Genomic DNA, 12417 nt, shown 5'->3' with positions numbered 1-12417 from the left:
TTAAAGCACAAGGATGAAACATTTCAGAAATTTAAGGAATTCTACAAACGTATAGAAACACAACATAATATCAGAATAAAGCAAATTATGACAGATAGGGGATGTGAGTTCATGTCTAAAGAATTCTCCCAATGGTTAAAGGATAGAGGAATGTTACATTTCACGTCCAATCCTTTTTCTGCATTTCAAAATGGAGTTGCAGAGAGGAAAAATTCCACACTACAAACCATGATTAGGTGCACATTAGAGGATGCTGGTTTAGGCAAACAATTTTGGTCAGAGGCATTACATTATTCGAATTACACTCAAAATAGAACCTGGTCCAGTATTGTGAATAAGACACCATATGAGGTGATGTACAATAGAAAACCCAAATTATCACACATGCACATATTTGGAGTCACTGCAGACGTACACATACCTAAACAATTGAGGAGAAAGGGAGAAAACGTATCCAGGAGATTAAGATTCATGGGATACGAAACTGGAACCAAAGGGTACAGATTTATTGATAGTAATAACAAATTTATAGTATCCAGAACAGCTGTGTTCCATGAACAGGCCAATTGGTCAAAATTGCACCTTAATGAAATATTTCCTAATAAATGTAAAGATACGATATCTTGCGAGGAAGGAGCAACAGAAAATCAAAATATTAACAAAAGTAAGAACAAAACCAAAACTTGGACTAATAGTCAGCATAAAATAAAGACAGACACATTAACAAAAAAGGAAGCTAGATATTTGCATGATAACCATAGCAAGCCTGAAAGAACTATTAGAAACAATAGAAACCAAATACCAAATAAATACAAAGATTACATAATGCATATGAATGGAGAACAAATAACACCTAATACATATGAAGAAGTATTGAAACTTCCACATGAAGAAAGAGAAAAATGGGAACTAGCTATGGAAAAAGAGATGGAAAGTTTACAAGGATTAAATGTATTCACACCTGCGATCGCACCTAAGGATAAAACAATTATAGGTACCAGGTGGATTTATAAAATTAAGAACTTAGAAGGAGGCAATACCTTATACAAGGCTAGACTAGTTGCACAAGGCTATGCACAAAAATATCCAGAAGACTATACTGATACATATTCACCCACAGTGAGAACAGAGAGTGTCAAAACAGCCCTTGTAGTAGCATCTGCACTCAATCTGGACGTATTCCAATATGACATACAGACCGCATACTTACATGCAAAATTAGATAAGGAAATATATGTAAGAGCACCACACAGTCAATACACTAATAAGAACGAAATTTGGTTATTAAATAAGAGTCTGTACGGATTAAAGCAATCCGGCAAAAGATGGTACGATTGCTTGGTAAAAGTACTTAAGACCATGGATTTCAACGCCACCACTGCTGATAATTGTTTCTTTGTAAAAAAGAGTAATGATCATATTGAATTTGTATTAATTTACGTGGACGATATTTTATACATTGGAAAGCATAAAGAGAGCAGGGAAATCTTTGTAAATAAGTTAAATGAACACTTCTCACTGAAATCTCTGGGTAAAGTGAATAAATACCTTGGTGTGCAAATTAACAAAACTAAAAGGGGATTCAAACTTACACAGAAAGATAAAATCATCGAACTCCTAAACAAATGTAACTTAAATAATGCCAAAACCTGTGACACCCCTATGCAAACTGATTTTCTTAGAAACACTGATGAATCTTCCCCTGAGTTTAAAGACAACACATTTTACAGATCAGTTATAGGTTCACTCCTTTATATATCTAATTGGACTAGGCCAGATATTGCATTACCTCTCAATCTATTGTCAAGATATGTTAGTAAACCAACCTTGTATCATTGGGAAGCTGTCAAAAGAATTCTAAGATATCTGAAGGGTACATTAGATTTTTGTTTAATGTTGGAACCCAATAATGACAGAGAACCAAAAATTACTTGTTATGCTGATGCAGATTGGGCTGGTGATACATCATGCAGAAAGAGTACTTCTGGTTATGTTTTTCTATTGAATGATTGTCCAGTTTACTGGTATACTGGTAAACAAGAACTAGTAGCCACTTCTACTACAGAAGCGGAATATGTTTGTTTGTCCAAGGCTGCAAATAACCTTGTATGGTTCAATGATCTGATCACTGATGTTTGGAAGAAACCCACTTTACCATTTATTATGCATGAAGACAATAAAGCGGCCATTGAAATATCCAGATCCGATGCAATTGGACAAAGGTCCAGGCATATTGATATAAAGTTTAAGCATGTGAGACAACTGTCTCAAGACGGATTCATTAAAGCAATACATTGCGATACTTCTGAACAATTAGCTGACATATTAACAAAACCCTTACCTTCTAAACAACACAAATATTTAACTTCTAAATTATATGTATTATATTGTCCTGAATCAGAATGTAATTGGTGTTGTGTAACGAACCGGCATTTAGAGGGGGATTTGTCAGATGTAAATGCCTTATTCTCCAATGTGTAAATAATGTATATATGGAACATCAGAGGTTAACTTATTCTTTGGACTTTAATGTATTCATAACTTACCACTCCCATTCCTAGCTCCACCCCTTGTATATATAAGGAGCCACCCTCACCATTCTCGTCGCTTCTACCTTGAATATTCAGTGAATATAGAATGCCTATCATAATTAAAAAGAAATATATTTAAAGCTCTAACTCCTATTATCTTTATTGAGTCTGATCCTGAAAATATTGCAACAGTTCTAATGGCCAGGGGCTCTTTCCCCCATGGTTACGGGTTCATGTTTATGTGTCAGCGTTCCAGAAAAGCCCCAACTCCAAGTAAAGATGCGGAAGCAAGCATTTTTCCAAAGTTCTCTTTACTAGAATAGGCAAACTGGCACATCTGGGAAAACCCGAATCTGAAAAGCCCGGGTTTTCCTTCAGTAAGTCAAAGATGCCAAAACCATCCCTTTTCCCCCTAGTCGATCATATGCTCCAATCAACGTCCGTTCCATCTCGATCCAGTCCCCTGACCACTCCTTCTCCAGATGCTGGATCACCCTGATCTTGACCGACAGGAAGAATGCTATTATGTCTACTAACAACCCCTCTACTTAATCCCCGTTCCTACTTTCCCACAGATGAGAAGATGGCAGCATTGAAGCTTCTGGCCTAATATGGCTTCCAAAGCTGACATATGTCTGTTTGCAGTATCCCAAGGGAATATAATCATAATTTACGGCTTTTTCACTGGAAACTAGTATTCACTTCTGCTTTCTGACATAAAATGGCCATTGCAGGGAACAGATTCAGCTGATGATTGTAGCGATTCACTTAACAACTTCTGCAAAACTATTGTAAAATTGGGTTGGTCAAATACAGGTTATACAGGTTGCTAACCTGTATAACAATTGCCATGACTTATTACCGTAATTCCAGACTCAGTTGCAGTCATAAGTCAAGGATTATCTATAGTTCTTTTCTTGGGTGGTTTTGATTTTAGAAAACACAGTATAATTTATCCATTCTAAAATACTTTTATGCCATCTCTTACAGCAAAAGCCTTTATTAATACAGAAGGATTTTTCCCTTGTAAATATATATACCACATAAATATGAATGTACATATAGATGTACCTGTATCTATTACAGAAGCACATACACATATTTTTATCCTCTTACCACATGGCCTTGTGCTATCTCATAAATAGCTATTTAATGCTACAATCAGATATTAGCTTATCAGGTTACATCTTATTAGATCAAGCATTGCAGAATGCATTTTTATTGATCTCCAAAAACACTCCAGTAACAGTAATGTCTGTTTCTCATATTAAGGCTCCTAATTAATTTGGAACTAGATGTGATCATTGATAGTTGCTGCCAACATTTTGACATCTGGCACTCTGTCTCACCATACCATACAGCCAAGAGTTCAACAGGTTCCAAGGGAAATCAAGTATCTGGATGGGGAGGAACAGGCTCAGGCTCAACCCTTCCAAGACTGAGTGGCTGTGGCTCCCGGCATCCCGATATAGTCAGTTGACTCCATCACTGACTATTGGGGGAGAGTCTTTGGCCCCCACAGAAGGGGCTCGCAATCTGGGAGTCCTCCTGGATAGGCAGCTGTCCTTGGAGGAACATCTGACAGCTGTAGCCAGGGGGACCTTTTGTCAGGTTTGCCTGATTCGCCAGTTGCGGCCCTTTCTTGATCGGGATTCCCTGTGCACAGTCACTCATGCCCTCGTCACCTCTCGCCTTGACTACTGCAACGCTCTCTACATGGGGCTCCCCTTGAAGAGCACCTGGAGGCTCCAACTGGTCCAGAATGCAGCAGCGCGTGTAGTGATGGGAGCAGCATGGCGCTCCCATGTAACACCACTCCTGTGCGAGCTGCACTGGCTCCCAGTGGTCTTCCGGGTGCGCTTCAGGGTGCTGGTTATCACCTTTAAAGTGCTCCATGACATCGGGCCTAGCTATCTTCCAGACCGCCTGCTGCTACCAACAACCTCCCATCGTCCTGTGCGCTCCCACAGAGAGGGCCTCCTCAGGGTGCCATCAGCCAATCAATGTAGGCTGGTGACCCCCAGGGGGAGGGCCTTCTCTGTGGGGGCACCTACCCTCTGGAATCAGTTGCCCCCAGAGATAAGGAGAATCCAAGACCTTAGCGCCTTCCGCCGTGCCCTTAAAACCCACTTTTTCCAGCAAGCCGGGCTGGCTTAAGAAGAAATTTTAAATGCTTTAATTGGTTTGTATTTTTAATTTTGGGCCAAATTTATATATATTTTAATTGTTTTTAATATTTGTATTTCATGTTTTTTAATTCTGGCTGTACACCACCCTGAGTCCTCAGGGAGAAGGGCGGTATATAAATTTAAAATAAAATAAAAATAAAAATAAAATAAATTTGAAATCAGTAGCATTTGTACATTAGGTGAGGCCAGCCAAGCTAGGCAGCATTAATCTAGTTAAGGAGTAATGATTGAGATGTTCCTTTATAGGGACACATTTATATTAGAAAAGGAAATTGGTTAAAATTAAAATTTAAAGAGCCAACACGCACAGCATATATATGTATATCCCACCTTTATTGTTTTTATAAATAAATCAGTATTCCTAATACTCCTTCCTGTTTTCCCCACAACAACCACCTTGTGTAGGGACTTGGGCTGAGAGTGCCTATCCCACAGTCACCCAGCTGGCTTTCATGCCTAAGGCAGGACTACAACTCACCATCTCCTGAATTGTAGCCTGGCGCCTTAACTACTAGATCAGCCTGGCTCTCATTATAGATCCTTTGATCTGGAGAAAGTCAAATGTGAATCAAAACTGAATGAAGTGTTTCTTCTTAATGCCCAGGTATAAGCATATTTTTACTGTTGTAGTACTAGTAATAGCAGTTTTGTTCTTCCTCACTGAATGGGTTGCTTTGATAGATCAAGAATAGAATTATTTACTGTTCTATTAAAGACCATGCCGCTGCTTACGGTAATCTCTACACATCCCCATGATATTTTAAAGGACCTGTAATTTTGCCATACATTAAAATGTTTATCTTTTTTTTTTTAAAAAAAAAATTAGTTCCTTGGTATGACATCTTCCCAGGAGAGAGCTGTGATTAAAAAGAAAATTAAAGAAATGAAAGCAAATTTAGAGAAAGCCCGCAAAGCTCAAGAGAAGATGGAAAAGCAAAGGGAAAAACTTAGGAAGAAGGAAAACGATCAGTTTCAAAGGAAGTGCAGAAAGCTGGAAAAGCAATCACCGGAACCAATTCAGGGGGCTAATGAGCAGTGAGACGCCAGAATTAACTGTGCTTTCTAAGTACATGAAGATGGTTTTGGAAAAGCAACACTGTTTTCTTCATTAAAAAGAAAGTTTTGCACCTCTATCTGAAGCTTTTCTTAAGGGAGACAAATCATGACTGGCTATTCCTGCCCCTGTAAACATGTGGATACTTGGGATGTATTTGGCAATTCAGATCACGGTGGCTTTATTTTTTTTAATAGCTCAGCAACCCAGGATGGGATGTTGCTCCTTTAACCTCTCGATGCTGCCCTGGCATACTTGTCCTCGTTTGCATTGGACCTCCTTGTTTGTCTTCAGACACAGAATTATGTAACTTTTACACTATAAATTAAAGTGCCCTGGAAACAGGCCAGGGTTAAAAGAAAAGATTCAATGGACCTGCAAAGGTGAATAACCAGCTAAACTGTGTATCAGTGACTACACATGGATAACAGGGCACATCAAATGTTTCAATCTTTTCCTCTGCAAGTGGGCTTCAAGCCACATCCGTGCTGAGGGAGGATTCCGCTTCATCCTAGCACAGTGTGGTGTCAGGATCTGAAATGATACCGAAATAACAGGTGCAGCGGAGTTCAGTCACTCTCTTGCATTTCAATGGGGAAGGCAGCCCTTTTGTTATCAGCACCCCACATTTCTCCCCTCCCAGGAACTGTAGCTAAAGAACAATGAAAGCAAGGCCTTAATGTGCTGTGTGACACTAGAGAGTAACATTTATTCTCTGAATTTATATGTATAGTTGGATTTCTAAATCTAAGTTGGTTTGTAATAAAGTACAATTTTTCAATGTTTTTCTTGAGGAAGGTATTTAATTGCACTTTCCAGTAGCATGATACCCTTTTCTTTTCTTCTTTTTCCTAAAAGAATTAACATTTATTTGATCAGCAAGATGATCTACCTTTTGACTTCCCTTAAACCAGAAGGCAAAGTTGATTATATCCCTTGGCAGAGCTGAGGTTTCACCTGCTAAAATTGACTTTCAAAGTCACTTTCAAGTATATATATATTTCTTTTTTTCTAAAGGGAAGAAGAAATTTTTGCCATTTAAAAAGCAATGTGTTTTTTAAGCTGCCAAATAATAAAAGATTGCCAGCTATCTTGTAGTAAAATACTGAAGAAGAAAAAAGCTATAGCTCTAAAAATGTACTTTGGATGTTTTCCCCTTAACGAGAATAATCAGGTAGAATCAAAAGCTCAGGCTTAAATAGGTGGGTCAAAGAATAGTGTAATCTTTGATTTAAGAAGAATTATAATTCTTAAGTATTGATCCAGGTGAAAGTAAGTTCTTTAAAATTGTATTGATTCATTGGAGAGATTTAAACATGCACTTAACTTATCCCTCCTTTAAAATCAGTAGGATGTTTGTTTTAGTTGTGGCAATTAATATTTTGCCAAATGATGAACTCAGTTTCCCTTTTAATTGATTAAAATAATATAGATAAGATCTGGTTCTAACTGAGTTTAGCATAGGCTTTTCTTTTCTTTTTATTTGGTTTTGGTGATACTGCATTATATAGAACTATAAACTGAAACTGAATCTGATTTGGAAACAGATAGGTGACTTTAAAGAATGACCACTTTAAAAGAAGTTTGTTATGATCATTTAGCTAGCATCCAGATTTTATTTAAGGCCTACCTGAACTTAATTCTGGAATTTTTACAAGATAATTTCTTAACTACAGGAGCTCAAGTTTCCATTTCAGTCTCAGTGGCTTTGTTATGCCTGTTCTACTTGCAGTGCTCTGTATGCCATATGCATTTTTTAATTGCCAGGACCCTCATTCCTCTCCAATCCTACTCAGTAATTCTGTGTTTGTATTGCAATACTTAAGTTGAAACCTGCAGCTATAATAACAAAACCTTGCCAGCATATCTGATGACTTGAAAGTCCTAACACTTCTTTTTGAGCCAGAAAGGACCAAGAGTACAAAAGAAAAAGAAAAAAGAAACATCAAATGGAAGACACTTGTCTTCTAGGAGACTGATTGAACAAAAAACCTCTGAGAATGGTCAAATTCAACTAATTAATTTAGTGTAGAGGTTAAATGCTCTATTTGAGCAAAAGAGGGATATCTGAAAAGGAACTTTCTTTTACCTCCGAAGTTAGTAATTGAATTAAATGCATTTCTTCTGCTTTTGTTAGGTTTATTGGTAATTTAAGATGGATGTAACATCTAAGGACATGTTCCTCTCCTTTATATAATTTATGTTCTTTATTTTATATTTCTAAGATTCCTGAAGACTATATATTGCTTTGTAGAATGATTTTACATTCCTTCTGTGTAAAGTGTGTGATGTTGCACATAACTAATTTGATGTATGTTCTGCAAATTATCCCCTTATTTTCTTCTGTGTTTTGTGATAATTTTAGACCTGAGCATTGAATTTTAAGTTTTTTAAAATAAAAGTAATTATTTATACATAAGAAAGAAATATATAAAATTAACACTCCCATTGAGTAAATAATAGATACAGAATGGATCAGACCAAACCTTGCGTCTCCACCGGTAAGAGCCAAATTATATCTTATTTGCTGCTTTTCTTTTTTCCTCTTCATTTCCCTCCCTCCAGGTGTTTGTGACAATGCTTCTAATCTCTGCCCATTAATTATTTTTTTAATAGGAATTGCTATAGTAAAGTGAGTTAGGATGCTCATGTCTGCCTAACAACAACACTATTTTCTTTCACAAGTATACATTGTGGAAGACCTGCACTTCTTTAACTTGTGCTTGTTGGACAATCATTAAAGGTACATTAGGTAGCCATTAAATTACCCTAGAATGTTGGCAGAATCTAGTGAATAGATACTTGAACAGGAGAAGGACTGCTACTTCAAACTGTAAGCATTCAATGATTACTATATTGCAAGAAAAAGTTAGAGTGATAATATAACTTTGCTAACATCTATTGATTATCTGGATTGTTGCAGGATAACAGATAAATAAACCAGTAGATAAATTTATTGATTATCTGGATGGTTGTAGTAGCTTTTAACAGGAAGCAGGATCAAGTCCACCTTCCTTCCCTTGTTAACTCAGAAAATGAAAATCTTGAAGGATTCCAAAACAGATCAAATATTTATTTGATTTATTTAGTTAGCTGAAGGGCCATCTTTTCCTGGTCACATCTACTGACCCACCAGAGTGGGTCCTCTGTCCTAAGAAGGTACATCTGGCAGGACCCAGAAGAAGAGCCATAGTGGCTTCATAGTGGCCCCCTCCCTTTGGAACATCATTCTTGCAGAGATTAGATTGGCCTTCACTTTGATACTCTTTCACAAGGCCCTGAAGACCCTGGTTTTGCCAATGGGCTGGGGGAACCCAGAGTGGAATGGACTCCATCAACTGGCTTGTCTGATTGATTGATGTTACCAGAGGATGAGTTTTTTTTAATTGTTTGTATGTTGGGTGTTTATTTTTGTAAGCTGCTCAGAGTCATTGACCACGAGTGGGCAGCTATGCAAATTTCCTTAAAGAAATATAAATAATTGTACCCACAATCAGGCTGTAGCCAAACTATTAGTAAAATAGTAACTGGAGATAATGTGAAAGAAGTAAAATTGAAAGAAGATTAGGCCTCAAAGATTGAGGTCCTTCTCCTTCCGCTCTTATACAGGATTCATATCTAATGAATTTCTTAACCTTCACTTTTGTACTGTGAACATTTTTTGTATTTTGGTTGTTGAGTAAACCTTTACAAGACTCCCAATATCTGTAAAGTAAAACTTTTAATGATATCTGACTCAAGATACTTACTAAAAAAGCACTAACAATCGCTCTTAGACTTATATACTGCTTCATAGTGCTTTACAGCCCTTTCTAAGCAGTTTACAGAGTCAGCATATTGCTCCCAACAATCTGGGCCCTCAGATTGTGCTTTACAACCCTTTCTAAGCAGTTTACAGAGTCAGCATATTGCTCCCAACAATCTGACCTTGGAAGGATGAGTCAATCTTGAGCCAGTCAGAATTGAACTGCCAAACTGCTGGCAGCAGGCAGTCAGCAGAAATAGCGTGCAGTAGTACTGCATTCTAACCACTGTGCCACCAAGGCTCTTGAATGGGGTGAGGGAACCCATGTAAGAACTCACCAAAGCCTATAGGTTATCCTGTTAAAATATCTGGAAGAATAATTACTTGCTGCCAAATAATCCTGTGCACTGGTACTATTCGATGTGTCTTATTCAATGTGTCTTTCTCTTTTTGAAGTATGAGCTTTGTTGCTTTGATTCTTGCATCTTTCCTGAACTAAGGCAGAAATGGTTAAAAAATGAAAGATTTACCTGTGTTGCTGATCTTAGCCTCGTGTGTTAATTAAAACAGCCATGAAATTTAAAATCCAAAAAGACTGCTTGAATTACTATTTAACTTTTAAATCTTTGTGTCTAAAGGCATTGGTTAACATTTTGCAGTTATTCAACTTAAAGTGTAGAGGAGAAATCTTTAGCAAGGATCTGTCAGGGTGACCTCTGTCTTACTGCCTATCATCTGCACTTTGGCTGACTCACTGGATTTAGTCCTTGGCTTAAAAATAATTTGTCAAAGAGTTTGCTTTACTATCAACCCAATGAGACAGTAACAAATAACAGCAGTTTCCAGAGTTCTGTCAAGCAAGCAAGCATCTGAGTGAAGAATGGTTTGCATAGCTAGCAGTTAAGGTTTTGAATCTTTTCTGTCAATGACCCATTCAGGAAACTACTTTCATTATAATGTTCTTAAGCAAGGGAAGATACTTGTTCATTTATATATCTTTACACAAGAGTCCACTTGGATGTATACATTTAATTATATATTCATCCTATCAATGAATTTAGTCATGCCCTGTCCTGGGAATTAGTAAGTGAAACTGCCTGTTATAAATTTAATAATGTGGCTTCTGAGATTTTAAGAAAATTCTGCTTTGAAGTTACATTTGTTAATGTTTCTTCTGGGTATCTTTAGTATCAACCATATTTATGTTGCTAAATCATACTCAGTTAATGACTCTTCTTGATTTTATTGTATTTGTGTTATACTGGAATAATATCTATTTAGACGTCTGTGATATGGCTCTGAAAATGCACTGTTCAATAGTCTCTTGTATGTAAGAAGAGACATTCTTCTTACAAGAGACTTTTGTGAGTGTAAATTATGCAGTGCACATAACGTATTAATCATTGAAATTTATTTTTTTTAACTGTTAATTACTGCTTCTTTCATATGAACTTTTAGAAAAGACTATTATGCAATAACTAATTATTTCAATAAACTTGCTATCCTTATCATTTATGATTCGGTGATGGTAACAGAAGAAGGTGCAAGTTATCTGGAAGACAATCGTAATATAGATCTTTCTCATGGTAAACCCCCCTTCCAAACACATCAGGTGATCACCTTAGAAAGATGTTAAATTATGTATTCATAACTTGTTCATATTCTCCTAATGTCCTCATAATGCTGTGACAATCAAGAAAGAAAAGAAGTAAGAAAATTTACAGAATCTAGTGAAATTATGCTGATTCCTGGTGGAAATGCTGCTGTGTTACCAATAATTTCAAAATCCTGAGATAATTTACAGTGGTTAGTTTTTGATGGACGTTTGCTATTTAGGGCTAGGATTAATTTGAGATTATTGAAGCTGCTCCCATAAAGGACAAAAAATAAAATGAAAAGGAAGGAAACTAAATCAGTACACTGAGAGATTCTCACTGTTTCACATTTTAGTTCCTGTTTTTGGAAAGCCATATTCCAGAACAAACTCTATTCCTAAATTTTAAAGCAGCTTAAATTCAAACCCACTCTATATCTGTGTCCTGCGGCTTTAAACTTTGGTTTGTTGGTCAAAAAAGAATGAATGGCACAGCTATTTTGGAGGTTTTATGTATCACTTGCATGTAATCCTGATATTTAATTTTGTACATCTGGGTGTCAGATCTTTTGCATGAAAGATGCTGAAGCGCTATGTTTGTACTTTCTCAATTTTTCCTTAAATAACTTCCAGGAAAAATATTCTCTCTACATTTGGAGGCCTAAAACAAAAAAGCCAGTTTCCGTTTGTATTACAGATTTTTAAAGTTTGTGATTGATTTGTTAGTGTATATAACTTTATTGCAAACAAGTATTGTTAGACAATGAATGCAATAAAAGAACTTTAAAACTTATCAGCTGAATTGGTCATTTTGAAATGTATAATTATCATTTTACCTAAGTTATGGAAAAAATCCAAATCAGACTGAAATCTAGGTAATTCTATCCATAGTGGAAAAGGAAATGAACTTGAACCTTGAACTAAAAGTATGCTGCTCCTCCAAGAATTCTTGGCTTTTTCTTCAGAAAATGTTTTCAATCTTTTAGGATTTATGGGTAAAAAACATGTTCCATTCCCATGCAATTTTTGGAGGTTCTAGTTTGCCTCCACACCTCCAAGAATTGGACAACAGGGTGTGCTTTCAAGAGTAATTGTTGGAGCTTGTTGAAGGCTGGCATGTCACCCAAAATGTAGCATGATACTTTTGACATGTATGTCATAGGTTTCTCATCACTGAATTAGTTCCAGTCTTCCTATGGAGTGGGGCTGACAGGGTTCTTGCAATATTTAAAAAAAAACAACTATCAGGCTAATTAGGTAAAGGTAAAGGTTCCACTCACACATATGTACTAGTCGTTCCCAAC

The 12417-nt window shown here is 36.7% G+C and overlaps 1 protein-coding gene across 7 annotated transcripts in view; it reads left to right on the top strand.

Moving 5' to 3' along the window:
- The window catches only part of PPP1R9A (protein phosphatase 1 regulatory subunit 9A), a 98292-nt gene extending 86386 nt beyond the window's left edge, over positions 1-11906 (top strand). For all 7 annotated transcript variants that reach the window (XM_034402536.2, XM_034402534.2, XM_034402535.2 and 4 more), the window contains one exon: positions 5547-11906. In XM_034402536.2, the coding sequence (XP_034258427.1) occupies positions 5547-5759 (213 nt within the window). In that variant the 3' untranslated portion in view covers positions 5760-11906. The remainder of the gene's footprint in view (positions 1-5546) is intronic.
- The last annotated feature ends 511 nt before the right edge of the window (positions 11907-12417 follow it).

Source organism: Pantherophis guttatus, chromosome 4, assembly GCF_059756535.1.
Source record: "Pantherophis guttatus breed Tessera chromosome 4, ASM5975653v1, whole genome shotgun sequence".
Taxonomy (NCBI): Eukaryota; Metazoa; Chordata; class Lepidosauria; order Squamata; family Colubridae; genus Pantherophis; species Pantherophis guttatus.
This window is presented reverse-complemented; position numbering and strand designations above follow the sequence as displayed.